We start from the raw sequence: 19,329 nt of genomic DNA, 5'->3' as shown, positions 1-19,329 counted from the left end.
CTGCACCTCAAACCCCGTGTTCAGTTCTGGGCCCCTCACTGCAAGAGAGACATTGAGGTGCTGGAGCGGGGCCAGAGAAGGGCACCGGAGCTGGTGCAGGGCCTGGAGCACAAGTGTGATGAGGAACGGTCGAGGGACCTGGGGGGTTTAGCGTGGAGAAGAGAAGGCTCAGGGGGGACCTTATCACTCTCTCCAACTGCCTGACAGGAGGATGGAGCCAGGAGGGGGCTGGTCTCTGCTCCCAAGGAACAAGGGATGGGACCAGAGGAAACGGCCTCAAGCTGCACCAGGGCAGGTTTAGATGGAGATGAGGAACAATTCCTTCCCCAGAGGGTGCTCAGGCATTGGAACAGGCTGCCCAGGGCAGTGCTGGAGTCACCATCCCTGCAAGTGTTCACACCCCGTGTAGCCGAGGCCCTCAGTGCCATGGGTTAGTGGTGGCCTTGGCAGTGCTGGGGAATGGCCGGACTTGATGAGCTTAAAGGTCTTTTCCAGCCTGTTTGATTCTCTGATTCAGCACCCTGCACTACAGCACAATCAGCAACTGCAAAAGCAGGGCTGAAGACTCATCTAGTTAATGGGTATCACCAAGCAGTATTATTCCCTCACCTTAAATCCTCACATTTGGATACATCCCCTGCAACTGAGCCCCATCAATGCCACGCTGTTACCCCATTATTCGCTGTGCCATCAGTTTGCTGTTCAGGTCACTTGGCTCAAAAAGAACTGCAGATATTATCACTGCTCTTTTCACAGCTTCAGTTACAGCTCCACCAGAACTGCAGCATGACAAAATTTAGGGATGGTTTTCCATGATTCAACCTCTGTCAAGCTGACAGGACATCTGACTTATTTCTATTCCTCTACTGAGAACAAGGCTCTGCAAGAAGCAGGACAATTGAGCAGCAGTGATATTTTCCCAACGTACTAAACATAATAGCAACACAAACGCCTAACACAGACTGTAAAGTGACAAAGGAGGAATAGATCAGAAAATGAAAATCTAAGCACAAAATTAAAGGCATGCTTTAGCATATTAAAAAATACCATATATTCAGGGAAGCTGGTATGTAAAACACCTTGTGTTCTCAAAAAGCAGTAGTGGATTGCTATAGATTGGAAATGATACTCTATACTTAACATCAAAATGAGGGTAGATACTATCACTTTCACATATGCTTACTAAACTGAACACAACCTCCACCTCTGAGGAGAGAAGCAGCACAGTCCTTCAGATGAGGGCCTGTGTCACATCGGCACACAGAACTAGGATTTAACCTACGGATGCAATACAGACATTGCTGACATACACATGTTCAATAGTAACTTTTAATATTTGAGGGACGATTTATTAATACGGTGGGACAATGATAAAAACCTTATTTTATTCATGATCCTGACTGAGGTGGAACACATCCAGCAACACAATCTCCAAGTTTACACCACCAGCTGTAGAAGCAGCAGAGGGTTTAAAAAATAAGGAATTTTCAGACTTTCTCTCCGTTCCAGAATTGGTTTTCACTTCAGTTTGTGGTGCCAATGGAAAACAATTCCTACTTGCTTGCAAGCCACACTATGAATATGCTCATAACATTTTATCTCTCACACAACTTCCACGATCCTATAAAATCATGGCTTGTGCCTCTCACCCTTGAGCCTATTGCCAAATAAAAACCAACTGACCACCAAACAACTACCACACTTCCTGCCCAGGCTTTCTCTTCAAGTCTGTATCAAGAGCTATGAACCTACTGAACCAATTCTGAACCTTCAGTACCGGAAACCTGAATTCTTTCACATTCTGATGAAATGCACGAACGTTCTTGTTTCCACCAAGTAAAGGATTTGCACATGATGAACATGGTCTTTCATTTATTGTACTCTTCAGAAGATGTAACAGCAGTCACCTGGCCCATAACATCAGTAGCTCTGCACCACCAGCACCTTCCAGGTTTCAAGTAATGTGCCTTAACTGCACACACTTCAAATCAGGACTTAAAGAAATTGCCATGAAACCGACCCTTTAAAATCTAAGTTTCACCTGAAAAGTTCTGCAGAGATAACCGCTTTCTACAGTGAATGACACACTTACCAGAGCTAGAAGCTAAACCTTCCTGGAGCTTTTATTAGCACCACATCATCCAACTCCTCTGTACAAATCACAGCACACCATACCCTGGACTCCACCTCCTCATCCCATCATTTAATACCAAGAATGAGAAAACGGATGCAGATGTGTCATGGGAAGATTTCTTTCTCTTCTTTCCTCCACTCACTTTTGAGTCTGCGTGCAGAGGTGAAGAAATTTTCCAGTGACACCAAGCTATGTGGTGCAGTCAACACACTGGAGGGAAGGGATGGGATCCAGAGGGACCTGGACAGGCTGGAGAGGTGGGATTGTGTGAATCTCATGGAGTTCAGCAAGGCCCAGTGCAAGTTCCTGCCCATGGACCAGGGCAATCCCCAGCACGAACAAAGGCTGGGGGAGACTGGATGGAGCAGCCCTGAAGAGAAGGACTTGGAGGTGCTGGGTGAGGAGAAGCTCCCCATGACCCGGCTTCAGTGTGCGCTTGAGCCCAGAACCCCCCCATGTGCTGGGCTGCACCCCCAGAGCGTGAGCAGCAGGTCAGGGAGGGGATTCTTTATCTTCCCCAAGAAATGTAAATAGGAAAAGAGAGAACAGCACATGATGGCATTCAAGTAAAAACTTACTCCAGTCGAGAATTATCACTGCTGTGCTGTGCTCTGGCATGTTCCTGGGCAGACAGACCACAAACCTGAGGCACCTTCACCTGATAGCAAAAGCTTCTCAAAAAGGCTGTTACTGCTTTTGGACCTAAAGTCCTACTCACATGGAAGGGTACGGGTTGTTCTGTTGAATTTCATTTGAGTTTCTATAAATCAGGAAGCACAGAAGGCACCTAATATAATTTTTTCTCTCCCATATGGAATGATGAGAAATTGAGATTTGGACCTTATGAACAAGAACAGCTTAAATATCACCAATGTTCAGATTGAAGAGCAGTAACCGAGTCTAGAAATGCTGCCCAGGACCGTCAGGAAGGAACATGGTGGCAGGGCTGGGATTCCTGATGCCTGCCACACTCTCCAGGCAGGGAAGTGAACCCCAAGTCCTTGGCTCCCTCACAAGAGACTACGAAGCCAATTGCCCCGCTCTGTCCCCAGCTGCCACCAGGCCCATTGGCAGGAGGGAAGGGGCTGGCGGCCTGGAGCAGTGCCTGGAGACCCCCCCTTCATGCCATGCTCCGTTGACACTGGAACACAACATTAAAGCATTCATTTTATGTCCATTCATACCCCAATAGGTTCTTGGAAGGGGCCTGAGGGTTTGCTGCTTCAGGCTAAGCCATGCTAATGACATCCCTTTTATTTGTCCTTCATAAAATATATAAAAGAATACAAATACCTGGAGCTGGCAACCAAAAAGGTGTTTCCGGGTGTTGTGGCAGCACAGAGGAGCGTGGCAAAGTCTCTCTAGGCTGACCCAGGCCATCACCCACCAGCCTGACTAAGGAGTAATTAGAGCAGCACATCCCTTCGGATGCCGCACTGCATCCACGGGCGCTTTCCTGAAAGCTCTGAGCTGTGCCTTGCTCAACTCCAGGGAATCCCAGGAGCCAGGGGAGCTGCTCCCCAGCTCTGCCCTGCACTGGGTTCCCCGCTGCCAGAACCTCCCATCCCAAATGGAAGAAGCCTTGAGGCTGTATCTAGTGCAAGAGTGAATATTGCCTCTTCCTCAAACAGCTGTCAGCAGAACAGGACTGAGACTTTATTTACTTCCCATTAGACTGATTAACATTTCCTAATGAAAACACATCTATAAAAGCTGACTTGATAATACTGATAGCAAGTGACAGCCTTTCCCTGCAAGCCGGCTGTACAAGGATTAATTTGTCATCTTCCATCCCTTAGTGGAGAATTTGCAATTCAAGGTACCCCCTTTAGACATAGTCCTTCAACATGACATTACAAATATTATTTGGATTTGGAAGAAAGCATTTCTGGTAAATGTTTACACACAGACACGCTCCATAATGAAAGATTAGCTTGATTTGCAAATAAAGCATCCAAAACCAACAGCAAAAGCACAGCACCAGAGCTAACAGTCCAAAGTGGAAGGCAGCGATGGCTTCTGCCATTTAATAGTTGTAACTCCTGCCTCAATAGTCACACTTTTAGCACTACTTTCATTTCTAAATTTGTGTGTTACAGCCATCCACACAACATAAAACTTCCCAAGTCTGAGTTGGATGATTCATGTAACAGATACATATAACCTACCACAAGCACAACAGAATGGATTGAGTTTTCACTGTCTCCCTTGTTCAGGACACATGCCATATTACTATAAACCAAACCCCAAACCTAAAGCAGAGCCAACCCTGAAGAATGCATTTTTTTCCTAAGAGAGAATGGCAGCAGCAATGCCATCCATTGTATGTAACACAACTAAGTTGCATCAAAAATCTTCCACTAAATGCATCTTCACAGAATGCGACGTGCCCAGCAACGCCTTAAGAGTGAGGCTCTGAACTTTGACACTGCAGAAATCATCGAATCCCAGCCTGGTTTGTGTTGGAAGGGACCTTAAAGCTCATCCAGTTCCAACCCCCTGCCACAGGCAGGGACACCTTCCACTAGAGCAGGTTGCTCCAAGCCCCTGTGTCCAACCTGGCCTTGAACACTGCCAGGGATGGGGCAGCCACAGCTTCTCTGGGAAAAGTCTGTGCCAGCGCCTCAGCACCCTCACAGGGAAGAGCTTCTGCCTCAGAGCTCATCTCAGTCTCCCCTCTGGCAGGTTCAAGCCATTCCCCTTGGCCTGTCCCTACAGGCCCCTGTCCAAAGCCCCTCTCCAGGTTTCCTGGAGCCCCTTTAGGCACTGGAGCTGCTCTAAGGTGTCCCCTTCAGGAGCCTTCTCTTCTCCAGGCTGCCCCAGCCCAGCTCTCTCAGCCTGGCTCCAGAGCAGAGCTGCTCCAGCCCTCGCAGCAGCTCCATGGCCTCCTCTGGCCTCGCTCCAGCAGATCCACATGCCTTCACAGCAAGGTTCAGGATTAACATATATATACATACATATACACACACAAGAAATACATTTCTATGTAATCCTAACTACACAAGTGGGTGCCCTTAAGATGGGTTTCATCACCCCAGAATTAAGAAATTTCAAAGTTATAAATCCAACATGAACAACCAGGTTTCCAGCATTTTGCCATACCTGTACAGTTACAGAGGTAACCACAGCAATATAAAGGATCTCCACGCTTAAAGATGTAAACACCTTTTACTTTGATCACTAGCAGGCATATAACCCAAGTGAACTGCTGAGCTACAAGAACAGACTCAACTCTGCACCAAAATTAGGTTCAAACCATTTTGTTTCAATTCCATTGATGGTAAAATTTTATCCTCTCAGTATTTGAACATTTGCTTCTCCTTGCCACGTCAGAGAATTGCACAGCCCACAGTTAAATGGGTCAAAGACAATCTGAACATAAAGCAGGGAAAGACGTGCAATTATGAATACATCATGAACAAAAATAAAAGCAATTCTTATGCATTAATGGTACATCAAGCTAATTCAAGAAGGCTAAAATCATTAAAAAGGCATCCTAGGGCAGTACACAGTCATTACAATCCTGTGCTGACAAGAAATGTTAAAATAATCATTTCCAGTGTCATTGATAAAATGCATTCTGATAAGCAGGGCAAAAAAAATCCCAACCCAACCCTAATTCTTAATTGGGAAATCTGAAGTAAAATGGATCTTATTAGCATTTGATCTGATTTTTACAAGATAATTCCCCTGTTTGACAATTCTGTATTCCAAATATCAGGAATTTATTACCCTCCTTCATTGGGAACATTATTAAGCTAATCCCCTGGAACCTGGAATTTGTCTTTTTTATTTCAAGCTGAAATTCAGGGCCGGCTCGGTGCAGTTCCACCTTCAAACTGCATCGAAGATCAGACCCAAGTGGGACAAGGCTGAAGGTTAACAACAACCCTCTACGATATCCAAACTCCTGCTCCATGTTAGCGTACAAGCTCTTCCAAACTGATTGTCACATCACAGGAAGCCTGAACACTGACTGCACGTAGGAATTTACAAGCTCCATCACACTACTGGAACAGTTTTATTTGCAAACTATTATTGGGGTATTGGAAAATGAGAGATTCATCAGACGCATGCTCCAAAGGACTAAGAATAAGCACCCTGACAACTTCTGGCCACAAATTACAGTCTTCAGCTTCTTAAAGCATTAACAGTTATCTAAGAATACACAGATGTGCATTCACTACACAGCAGCCTTCATAAAAAGTTGCTACTGACAAAAGGGAAATATTATTGTAAAGCAGCATTTGTGTAACAAAACAGGAACCTATGGACTTGATGATCTTAGAGGTCTTCCCAACCTAAATGATTCTATATTCTGTTACCATCAACAGTGAATTTATCAACTCCACTGAAGCATTGTAAACAGTGTGTTTGGATTTAATAATCATTCAAATTAAATTCTTCTACCACTCAACCGTGGGGAAAATATGAAATGAGTTATAATAAACAAAAGCCATAATAGATGACCACTAACAGTGGACGCTTGGAGGGGAAAGATCAGAAATCTGATTTCTAATGTGTGTGCAATGAAGAAGTAAAAGACCCCTTAATGCCATTTCCATTTCTTCCGCCAAAAGGTAAGTCTGCATCACACCAAGGCAGAAAACAGAAACGGGAATCTAGATTTTAGGAAAAAAGCTTGTAAAACAGCACCTTCTGTAACAAAAAAGCTCCAGGAGACCTTATTGTGGCTTTTCAATACCTTAAGGGGACTTACAAGAAAGCTGGAGAGGCGCTTTGGACAAAGGCCTGTAGGGACAGGACATTGGGAATGGCTTTAACCTGCCAGAGGGGAGGCTGAGATGAGATCTTAGGCAGATGAGATCTAAGGTCCTTTATAACACAAACCAGTCTGGGATTCTATGATTCTATGAAAACTAGTACTTAGTACGTTAAAGAAAAGCCTCCTGTAACTTGGACTGGTAACAGGGGATTGGACAATGGAAGTTTACAGTTAGTTTCAGATTTACCAACTCACTGGCAAGTCAAAGTTCCTGAAAATCAGAAGGGAGAGCGGAAGAACAGAGTGCAGTTGGACTCTAAATTATGTATGTGAATTTCAGCTGATGCAAACCACAGCAGAGTGTTGGACTTGGTTAGAAAACATCCAACAGGAGTTGCTGCGTCCAAAACGAGAGCACTGATGCTAATGCGACTAAAGCAAAGCCAATCTCACCCACTGAATCTGCTGCAATAGCCACATTAAGAAAACAACCAAAAACCCCCAAACACCTCACAAGAAAACCCTACGTACACCAACTAACATCATGCTGAAGACTGAAGTGTTTATCAAAGTGACAAGCCAGCAAAAGCTCTGGGACCTTGGTTAACATACTGAAATACCCTCACAGACCTAGAAAAGCAAACACTTGGAGCTTAGAAACACCAAGCATTACCTACCCTGGAATATAATCAACAGTCATTAAATCCTATACCTAAATAGAGATACCCATCTAGCTGGAAGCAAGGTCTAAAACCAATCTCAATATAGAGAAAAACAGTCTTAATGGGTCTAGTAGCTTCATGTTTTACATACAGCTACTAACTCGTCAACAACTATTTTTCCTTAGCGACACACAATAAACCCCCCTGTGTTATCCATTAATATACTAATGAAATGCAATAATTGGTCTGAACCCCTTTCAAGTTTGCTGAATATCACAGTTAATTTAAGAAGGCTGCTGGCACTGACTCAGGGTTTGCTCAAAATCATAAGAAATGCTTAAGAGCATTTAGAAGACCTCTTCATAGCCTGTCCCTCCTCGCCTCATCCCTTTCCTTTGTTCAGTGACAATATTTACATCAAGAAGTGGTTTTCTTGAGTCAGACTAGGCTTTCTGATGTTGGCTAATTGGCTCCATTTATTCTGCAGAGGATCTGAACACAAAGAGAAGTTATTAACTGAAGCTGTGTGCTGCCTGCTTTTGAGCAAACAAGCCTCACAAGTCCCTTGAGGGGGACTGTAGAGTCAGTGCCTCCAGAGGTTGTACTGCAGAATTCACATGAATTTAAAGCAAACAAATCCAAACACAACCAAACACGACTCCCCAGCTAACAAACGCCAAACTTCCCAAACAACCAGCACCCCACCAAATGTTTAAACCATGGGTATGGGGTCCAAGTCATGCAACTGGGCAGATGTTTGGCTGCCTTGGTGAAGAGGGGTCCTGATTCCTTTACTCTAAGATGAAGAAAAGCCACTCCAGTTCAACAGCACGTTCAGAGAACGTGACCCTAAGCAGAAGCCAGTAAGGTAACAGACTGGCTGCACACAGTCAAGACTCACAAAGCACTAAGATGTTCTACAGTTGATGTGCCAGCAATGCCAAGTCACGAGCCATTGTGGAAAGTTTCACTGAACTACATCAGGTATGACTGCATACATTTACATTTCATCCCTATCAACATACAAAGAAGTTAAAAATTGGAGTATGTGTGTAAAACCAGTGTGCATTTTATGATGCTATCTTTAACTGCCTATTGAATACAATTTCACATAATACATGTATTGCAGAATACAACCCATGTGCTGCGCTGCACCCCCAGAGCGTGAGCAGCAGGCCAAGGAGGGGATTCTCCCCCTCTGCTGTGCTCTGAGGAGACCCCCGCTGCAGCCCTGATCCAGCTCTGGGGCAACAGCACAAGAGGGACGTGGAGCTGCTGGAGCGAGGCCAGAGGAAACCACGGAGATGCTGCGAGTCCTATCGCTACAGTCACTGATGAAGGTCCCTCTCCAGCATCCTTGTAGCCCCCTTCAGACACTGGAAGCTGCTCTGAGGTCTCCAGCAGCTTCTCTTCTCCAGGCTCAACAGCCCCAGTGTTCTCAGCCTGTCTCCATACGGGAGCTGCTCCAGCCCCTGATCATCCTCGTGGCCTCCTCTGGACTTGCTCCAACAGCTCCATGTCCTTCTTATGCTGAGGACACCAGCATTGCACACAGTGCTGCAAGTGGGGTCTCACCAGAGCAGAGTAGAGGAGCAGGAATCAAGTGCTCCTTATTAACAACTTGCTCTGGTCATTCACACACCTCACTTTATGCAGTTAAGAAGTTGCTTTGTTTCCTGCTGAAAGAAATAGCAAAAATTATCAGGAATTGGATTCTGTCCCAGACATGTCTGGCAACTGTAACACATTTATACAGCAGTATTCCTAATCCTAATAGCTGGCAAACATGAAATTGTTGGTAGGCTTCCATGTAGGTTCAACAAAACCTTGATATTTCTTAAACACATGATCTTTGTCAATTCTTTCTACTTACTACTGAAACCAAGCAGAGGCACAAAGAAGCTTCCTGGAAGCTTCCAAGTTTGTCACAGCAGCTGTGTGCCAAGAGACTTGTCTCTCAAAAGGTCCATGAGAAGGAAGGAAAATAAACTAGAATTCAAAACATTGCCTGTACAATGATACACAAACGCCATGACTTGGAATATAGCATTAAAAATCTAACTTTAGCTAGCACTCCAAATTAAATGTACCAACAAAAGCCCCTACTGCTGCTTTGAAACCTATATTCAATATAGAAAATCTAGGCAGTGAAAACAGTAATTTCTGCAACTAGTTTGAGAGAAAACAGGGAGCAAAGCACAAAGAGAGAGTTTCAAATGCTGCCCTCTGAAATCCTACCACCAGGATAGGTAAAAACACCCTTATTCGGAACTAATCCCAGTACATGTTAGTATTTTCCATTTGAAAATGTGAATGTTTTGGGGTTTCTTTTAAATGTTACCTGTCTTCCTACGCATCTCCCACAGGTACTGATGTGACCCTGTCTCACATAACCACAGACAGCACAATGAAAAGCCAGTAACAAAACCCCTGCAGAACTGAGGAACTCTGAGAAGTACTTCAACGTAATGAAGAACCGCTGTGACGAAGAGATGACATGTTCAGTCACTAAACCACCGTAGAGAAGACAGCAAAGCCCCAAGACTCCTGGATGAATTTCCACTAGAGGGTGCACAAAGCCCATCTCATACAGCAACGACCAAGGTCAGCATCGCTTCTCCAGCCACAGAAGCACCTCCGAAGGCTGACTCTTCCAAAAGAGGTACAGATGGTCAGAAAGAACTTTGGGTTAGTTGTTTTTGCCTTGTTTGGTTTGTGTTTTGTTCTATTTTGAGATGGTAAATTATAACCTTAAGTACCTCCTACAAGGCGAACTAAACCACTGCTGCTAATCATGTTTTAAATCACCGTTAAGCTGCCAACACCAAACACCCCATGAATGTCATGCCTTACTTCTCATGATTACTGTATTACTATCAATTTTCTCCATTTATTTTTCCTGTCTCAAATGCGCAAGACAATTTTCAACTACTTTGCACAAACAGCCTCCCAACGTCTCCACAAGCACTGTAAATAAGAAAATCCTTGCTAAAGTAACTCAAGCAACAAAGAAAACTGAAAAATAAAGAAAGACTAAAAAGAGTTTAAGGCTAAAGGTGCTGGTAGAGAACACATCATTGAAAATGTGCTGTGTTCAGCATAAGGAGATCTCTACTTTCCTTAAGGTAATACCATAGAATCACAGAGTTGTTTGGGTTGGAAGGGACCTTAAAGCTCCTCCAGTTCCAACCCCCTGCCACGGGCAGGGACACCTTCCACTAGAGCAGGTTGCTCCAAGCCCCTGTGTCCAACCTGGCCTTGAACACTGCCAGGGATGGGGCAGCCACAGCTTCTCTGGGAAAAGTCTGTGCCAGCGCCTCAGCACCCTCACAGGGAAGAGCTTCTGCCTTGTATCCAACCTGAACCTCCCCTGTTTCAGTTTAAACCCATCACCCTCTGTCCTGTCGCTACAGATGTTAATATAACAAAACACATCCCTAAAACCAAGAACTCTCTGTAATTAAATAATAACAAATACTTGCAAGAGAGGCAAGTACCTGAGCTCTGAGACATCAGTGGTGATTTCAGAAGCCAGCTACAGTATTGTGTGATAAATGAAAAAAGATCTCTTTACCATCCTGGAAGACTCTCTCCACATTGAGCCCGTATGTAGCACAGGTTTCATAGTAAGTGCATCTCTTCAGATCGTTCGATAACTTCCTTGCTCTGGCATCATCTATGACACGTGGATTACTGGAACTGATGGCATCTACAGCAACAACAGGAGAAAAATACATCTTTCAATATCATTTGAAAGCATTATCTTATGATTACCAAAACCCAAGCAGTGAATGCAAGTACAAACAGTAAGACTTTTACAACGTTCTAGGAAACAACAGGGGTGCACATCACTCATTTTACACTTTGTTACTAAATTCAACAGCACATTGACTGACTCTAAAAACCAAGAAAAACCTAAAATGCTTTTTGGTTACTTCAAGCAGGTATTTAGTTCAGTAGTTGCAAAAAATACACAATCACATCAAAGAACATGAGCTCTTCAGTATGTAAAACATACTTAAAGAAAGAAGCGAGTGATTATTATGAACATTGACTCATAGAATCCTGGACTGGTTTAGTGTTGGAAGGTACCTTAAAGCTCATCCAGTTCCAACACCCTGCCACGGGCAGGGACACCTTCCACTAGAGCAGGTTGCTCCAAACCCATCCAACCATTTTACCTATGTCTGATCTCAATCTCTCCTCTGGCAGGTTAAAGCCATTCCCCTTGGCCTGTCCCTCCAGGCCCTTGTCCAAAGCCCCTCTCCAGCTTTCTTGTAGCCCCTTTAGGCACTGGAGCTGCTCTAAGGTCTCCCCTTCAGGAGCCTTCTCTTCTCCAGGCTGCCCCAGCCCAGCTCTCTCAGCCTGGCTCCAGAGCAGAGCTGCTCCAGCCCTCGCAGCATGATCATGTCAAACCACTTTTAGGTCTCCTACAAATATCAGCATTGGCTTACCAGTAACCCTCACCTGCAGAATGTGAAGCACAAAATATGACATGTCTCTAAGGACAAGAACATTTTCAGTAGAGAAACAACGGGATGGGGGGAGAAACAGCACCAAGTACTACTGCAGCACCTGGGGAGTGCTAAGATTTGCACACACGAGATGCTTTTCTTGATAAAACCCTAGCCAACACTAGGACTCAGCATTTTGCACTTACTGTAAATGACTGAGTCTCAAACCTTGCTGTAAAGGCGCCCATGAGACATTGTGTGAACACACTGCAAAGCCAGTAAAAATGGTATTTATCTCAACAAATAATAACCCCTCATGCCTTGCTTCAAGAGCATGTATTCTTTTCAACTCAAGTTTAGAGCTTATCCATAGAAGCTGAAAAACACACCTTCCACGAGAAGAAAGTAACAACCCTGCTAACAGATGAACAAGTTGCTTCATTGCTACTCCACCACAGCAAAGAACTCTCCAGAGCTTATACTGCTTCACGTATACTGTGCTTCATTCAGTGTTCATTGTGACAATGTTATGAACACATCTGAAGCAGCAACATTTTCTGTTCTGGTGGTGTTATGGTTAATTCTTAGCTCTGGGAACAATAGATCTTAAGGTGAGACAGCAGTGAAACCCCTTCTACAACACTGTGTAGCTCCCAGCTCCCCACCACAACAAGCACTGGCTTCAGCATTTAGAGCTGCTCAGGGAATTTGCCCAAATATCTGCTATTGTCCAAGGCAGCAAAACTACATTTGTTATTTGGGGAAAATAAAGCCTCATGTGAGCATGAAGTCAGTGAGTAATGCAATGCTGCATCGCAGGCTCCGCTGCGGCATGACACGACCATAGCTCAAGTGATGTTCTCACCACCTTCTCATGAGATCTAATGAATGAAACCAGAGCAGTTCCTTGGAAAGCTGACGACAGATTGATTTATTTTGTTAATCAGCAGAGGGCGCTGAGAACATTTAACCAGGATGGAACTGAGGAATAACACTAGATTCCTGGAGCACATTCAGTGCTACAGCCTGGCCCACCATAGAACAAACAGACAGAGGAGAATGTCCGGAATCCCAGACTGGTTTGGGTTGGAAACGATCTTAACGCTCATCCAGTTCCAATCCCCTGCCAGAGCAGGGACACTTTCCACTAGAGCAGGTTGCTCCAAGCCCCTGTGTCCAACCTAGCACCAGGCAAGCGCTAACATTTTGGGAGAGATTCCATTTCACAGCTCATTTCCAGTCAAAACCAACAACCTGGATGTCAAACAGGTACATTTCGAACATATTTTTCACAAGCAGATTTTATATTTCATTTCACTGCACTGTTTGACAGTTCATGAAGCCAAAACCCTGTATTTTTCTTGATGCTTACTCCCAGAATCAGAAGTATTTCCATCTTCAGTTCAAGAGACTCCAGAGGAGGCCTTGGAGCTGCTGCGAGGGCTGGAGCAGCTCTGCTCTGGAGCCAGGCTGAGAGAGCTGGGCTGGGGCAGCCTGGAGAAGAGAAGGCTCCTGAAGGGGACACCTTAGAGCAGCTCCAGTGCCTAAAGGGGCTCCAGGAAACCTGGAGAGGGGCTTTGGACAAGGGCCTGTAGGGACAGGACAAGGGGAATGGCTTTAACCTGCCAGAGGAGAGACTGAGATGAGCTCTGAGGCAGAAGCTCTTCCCTGTGAGGGTGCTGAGGCGCTGGCACAGACTTTTCCCAGAGAAGCTGTGGCTGCCCCATCCCTGGCAGTGTTCAAGGCCAGGTTGGACACAGGGGCTTGGGGCAACCTGCTCTAGTGGAAGGTGTCCCTGCCTGTGGCAGGGGGTTGGAACTGGGTGAGCTTTAAGCTCCCTTCAACACAAACCAGTTCGGGATTCTGAGATTTGGAAAAAATCCCTCTTGCATCAGTGCTGCAAGAGAAAAGTAGCTTTAAAAACCAAATTCCTTTCTCAGAATAATGGGACTAAGACTGCAAACCCCAGTGTCGGAAGTGCAGAAATAAAAGGGAAACATTTCCCCCTCTCTTTTTTTAACTCCAGTTTTGAGCTGACAGTGTGGCCCTTCAAAGCAGCTAATTTCTGCTTTCTGGCTGTAGTTTCTGCTATCCTAGGACTTTCTGTGTCCCTGCTTCCCTTTTCATTTCTTTATCATCTGTTTCCGCCCTACAGCCTGGTTGTGATTCCTCCTTCTGTGCTCCCCACACTTCCCCTGCCTTCATGTGGCAGCTTGGCAGGCAGGCAGGGCAAAGCAAACTGCTCTCTGACCACAAGACTGACAAAAGAATAAGCTGAGAGAGCATTGAAAAGCCTCAACGTCCCCAAAACCAGTGGTATACACTAAAAAAGGAAGATGCCCAAAAGCAAACCTACAAGAGCAACTCATGACATTAATGTGATGCACTGGCAAAACAAGGCAGGGAATATCCAACAGACAGCCCAGATACCAACGAAACTGAAATCTTACTGGTACTTTTCCCTTACCACATTTCCCCATAGGATAGCTGTGACGTGCTGCTGCTCCAGAAGGGAGTTTGGGAAAACAGGATGGGGTGTGCGTGTGTTTGTTTCAGGTGACAAAACACTGTCACTGTATTCCTAGTGGATCTAAAGGGTTGTCAGAGATACTGATCAGGGACACGGTTCACATCTGCTTCTTAACACACTGTTGAAGTTTTCTCGTCTCTGATCCATCTGCTCTTAGGAATGCCAGGATATTGATCACTTCTGGCCTACGAAGCTGAACCGGTTTGACTTACAGAACTTTGTTACACTGCTGATTCACCTGCCCAAATACAACATTAGCACCTCCCTGTGGATCCAGGAACCCACTGGGACTACAGCAAGCACTGAAAAGATTTCTTTGGAATACTCTTTGAAATAATCCCTCTCCCAAAGGTGCTGCGGGGATATGTGTCTCCCACCTCAAATCAGTCCTCACAATGCCACAGCCCTGCAGCAAGGCAGCTGAGGAAGCCCAAGGGCAGAACAACCCCCTGCTGATGAGCAGCCAGTTTACCCCCATGCTGTCATCATCAGATGAGTGGCAGCAAGAAAGGGGAAAGGATGGGACATGGCTTTGCCAGCTTGGAATAGAAATACACTCATAAATCAAGGCTGCACTTACCCTGGGTTCCCACTAGTACCATTGGGATTTCACTAGTGTTCCGATAGTTAGCCATACGGCTGTAGTAGTGGTAAACAGTCTGGAAGCTAATTTCATCTTCCAAGCTGAAGACAAATATAACAGCATCCACCCACATGGCAAACTGCAGAATACAAATGGAAAAGGCATACTGTGAGAAAGCAGTGAAGAGGAAAACAGAGAGAAACATTCTTACCTTACTCGGAGGGAAATACACATCAGAGAAACCTAGTGACAATAAGCAAGGCCTTAAAAGTGGCAAACAGTTCCAAAAGGATCAGTCTCCTCACTCTGCAAGTGATGGGCATCTGGGATACGCAAAGGTTTTTTCCCACACTTGCAATTCATCTCTCCTTCATGGGTATATGATATTACAAGCCCAATTACTATCAGTGCATATTGGGTTTGATTCCCTGAAAAAGAAAACATTGCAGCCACATATTTCTGAATTTGTGACTTTTGAATGAGTAGCACTTATCTCTGGGCACTCATTCAGCGTGTTATTTCCCCACCCTGTCATTTACATGCATACATGATGATGTTTCAGTTAATGCCAGGACAAGTATAACAGTTGTGGTCTTGCAGCATTGTTAGTAATTCTCACATCTTGATCAATGACCAAAAAACATTAATTTCAGATTTCCAATTCAGCAAACAGTACTGAGCGTCTTGATCAGCTTTCAGAGTTAAACTATTGCCTCGTGGCATCAATAATCTAAAAGACAGGAATATATACAGGCTAAGGCAAGGTGCTCCTTAAGTGACCACACAAGTGTAAAAGTTTTAGCTCACAAGTGGAATCACAGAATCCCAGACTGGTTTGTGCTGGAAGGGACCTTAAAGCTCATCCAGTTCCAACCCCTGCCACGGGCAGGGACACCTTCCACTAGAGCAGGTTGCTCCAAGCCCCTGTGTCCAACCTGGCCTTGAACACTGCCAGGGATGGGGCAGCCACAGCTTCTCTGGGAAAAGTCTGTGCCAGCACCTCAGCACCCTCACAGGGAAGAGCTTCTGCCTCAGAGCTCATCTCAGTCTCCCCTCTGGCAGGTTCAAGCCATTCCCCTTGTCCTGTCCCTACAGGCCCTTGTCCAAAGCCCCTCTCCAGGTTTCCTGGAGCCCCTTTAGGCACTGGAGCTGCTCTAAGGTCTCCCCTTAAGGAGCCTTCTCTTCTCCAGGCTGAAGAAGCCCAACAAACAAGACTGTTTAAACACACTTACCATAGCAGGAAATGTATATAAGACATCAAAAAAGGACTGAAGTCAAGCTTACCTCACTGCCTTTGTTTTTCCCTAAGTGACTCCATTCCTACCCACATTTAGACCAATGGAAACAACCTTTGGCCATGTGTATTCATGCTCTTCATTATATTACTACTATAATACATCAGGTAGCTTGGGGACACACTGAACACAGAGAGAGCTGCAAGGAGGTTCCACTGGGAAATAATTTGCTAAGTTTTACAGCACTACCTTACCTTTGTAAGCACTTCCTTCAGCCCTACAAACTCTTGCAGGTTTCTCTCTGCTGTTGCAGTATTTAAACTGCTTCCCTCACTAGTTTGTAGATTCACACATTCTCAGTTTTCATAAGGCATCCCAAGCTGGCATATGCAAAGGGAAGCTAAAGAAGAGCCAACAGTAGGAAGCTGGAAAGCTCTTTCCGTACTCAAGCTGCTGAGCTCATTACATTTTCCTTTTTCATAGTCCGGAGCTAGTAGTATTTCTTGCCTATTTTTCATACAGCAAATTAGCTGATAATTTAAGTTAATGTGTATATTCATGACTATATTGTACTTGAAACCAAATATCACCAGTGCATCTCTTACAGCTGGACTTTAAAAACAAGCAAAAATGGTTTGAAGTTTCCAAGACAGTCAGGAGGACAATCTTCTAGGTGGTAACAACAGGACTGCTTACACACAGCCTAATCACTGCCAGAATGTGGTCAATCACCACACTGTTAAATTTGAACTATTCAAACCAGAAGGTCTATCCAAAGGCACCGGAGATGGCATCATTGGGACTTGGGTTTGGGTCTTATTATAGAAGGGTTCTCACTGACTGGACTCAGCAGCATCATGCCAAGAACTCTTCCTTACAGCTACAACATCCCGCCATCAGCTTGGAAGCTAACAGTCCCTCTAGGTTTTCTTAATGCTTCATCAGTGTGTAGCAGCAGCCTCTTAATGAAGATTTTACAATGTGTCCCTGCCCGTGGTAGGGGGTTGGAACTGGATGACCTTTAAGGTCCCTTCTAACCCAAACCAGTCTGTGATTCTGGTATTCCTTTTTCATTATTCAGTTATGCATATTCATGAACCCGAAAGTAAACTTTTTATCCCAGAAATGAATAAACATTTTAAAGATCTTTAACAGACATACGACTCAAAATAACACCTAAAAAATCCAAACATCATTTACACGTGAAACAGCTTCTGAAAGGTGACCCCAACCTTCCTGTCCTCATGATCTGCTGAAGAACAAATCTCAGTCACAATGGGAATTCAAACCCCCACATTTACCTAGCCTAGATCGAAAGCCAAACGCCCTGTCTGTTATTAGTGCGCAGTCAGCCCAAATGAACTCTGCAAAACCCTGTCTTCAGGTAGAAGAATACTGAGATCACTGCATGTACCTTTACAGCTCCACTATTTATGTTTTCAGATGAGTGAACGTTCTCTAAGCATCAGGGCCTAGAAACTGTCGTGCACTTGAGCCAAATTATTCACTGCCTCCAACAGAGCACTTCTTTTAGGCTCCTGCCTCACACAGCTGCAGATGTGTCAGCGACACTGATTTTTTGTTTTTCTTTTAACTTCCTTCCAGGATGTCTCTCTTGGTCTCCACTTCCTCCACCTCCTTTCTCTTCTGCTTTGTCCAGGCACCTTCCCCATGCTCTAATCCTCCTGTTGCTAATGAGCAATAGTGGAGCTTTGAAACACAAGCTGCTGCTGCTGGCACTGCTCCCATTCAGCTGTTTGGCGACAGCACAGTTCCTGCTGCTACATTTTATTTATTCATTTATTTATTTCTTTTGGAAGCTCATCCGCTACTGAGCAGCCGAGCAAAGCAAGGCCAAGGCCAGCCAGTGCACTTGAGGAACCTGCTAGTGCCCAGGTAAGAAGAGGTGGAAGGGAGGATGCCTGAAGGCAAGGATGCTGCCTGCAGGAAGGCTAGCAGAGTCTGCAGTGATTTAAGCATCACAAAAGCAAACACTTCCCATCACTCCAAATAAAGTAACAGAGTTAAGCACACAAAATCACAAGCTCTTCCCAAGCCAAATCCCAATGAGTCACCTTCTACAAGACAAGGAGATAACACGTCTATAGAGAAACCAAGTTATAAATCTGGTAACTCAATGGTGCTGGACTGGAAGTCACATAGTTCAGTCTTCTATAGCACAGGGAGAAAAATGTGGAAGCAACAGGGCATGCAACAATCCATACACAAGTATGTGTGTCATTGTGCATGCACCTATTTTCCATTTTCATATCATGAATCACAGACTGGTTTGTGTTGGAAGGGACTTTATGATCATGCAGTTCCAAGCCCCTGTCACAGGCAGGGACACCTTCCACTAGAGCAGGTTGCTCCAAGCCCCTGTGTCCAACCTGGCCTTGAACACTGCCAGGGATGGGGCAGCCACAGCTTCTCTGGGAAAAGTCTGTGCCAGCGCCTCAGCACCCTCACAGGGAAGAGCTTCTGCCTCAGAGCTCATCTCAATCTCCCCTCTGGCAGGTTAAAACCATTAAACAATTGGCTATTCACCTTAAATCCGTATTAATAATTTAGAGATTCTAACTCAGAAGAAAACTGGCATCTGAAACATACAATTTTGTCACTAGTGGAAGCATAGGGGTTAGGCAGTCAGTGTAAGTTAACTGTGCATCTTTACTACAGTTTCACATGGTAACTGAAATTCCAAATAGTTTCTAAACAGAATATTTTTCACCTGAGAGCAATAGATAGATTCCACAGCAGAAAGATGAGGAGGAGACAGGAAAGAATAACCCAAAGGCAGTTCTCTGAAAGGAAGGAAACCGTGCTGTGATAAAGCTCTATATGCAATGCTCACCTGTGCCTCTGGAGGGCCACCTTCATCTCTAATCAGCAGCAGATAGCTTTGTCCATCAACTACTATCTCCTTCTTGAATCTCCCACCTGTCACACAAAGTAACTCGTTACAGCACAGAAAAGGGAAAAAAATACAAAATAGAAAAAGGCTT

At 44.8% G+C, this 19,329-nt stretch overlaps 1 protein-coding gene across 10 annotated transcripts in view; it reads right to left on the bottom strand.

Moving 5' to 3' along the window:
- AGAP1 (ArfGAP with GTPase domain, ankyrin repeat and PH domain 1) overlaps positions 1–19,329 on the bottom strand; it is a 344,542-nt gene that overhangs the window by 209,099 nt on the left and 116,114 nt on the right. For all 10 annotated transcript variants that reach the window (XM_030486188.2, XM_030486189.2, XM_030486191.2 and 7 more), the window contains 3 exons: positions 19,179–19,264; positions 15,087–15,228; positions 11,097–11,231 (listed from right to left, as the gene is read on the bottom strand). In XM_030486188.2, the coding sequence (XP_030342048.1) occupies positions 11,097–11,231; positions 15,087–15,228; positions 19,179–19,264 (363 nt within the window). The remainder of the gene's footprint in view (positions 1–11,096; positions 11,232–15,086; positions 15,229–19,178; positions 19,265–19,329) is intronic.

This window comes from Strigops habroptila, chromosome 5 (assembly GCF_004027225.2).
Source record: "Strigops habroptila isolate Jane chromosome 5, bStrHab1.2.pri, whole genome shotgun sequence".
NCBI classification, from domain to species: domain Eukaryota; kingdom Metazoa; phylum Chordata; class Aves; order Psittaciformes; family Psittacidae; genus Strigops; species Strigops habroptila.
Note: the sequence above shows the minus strand (reverse complement) of the source record. Positions and strands in the feature narration are given on the sequence as shown.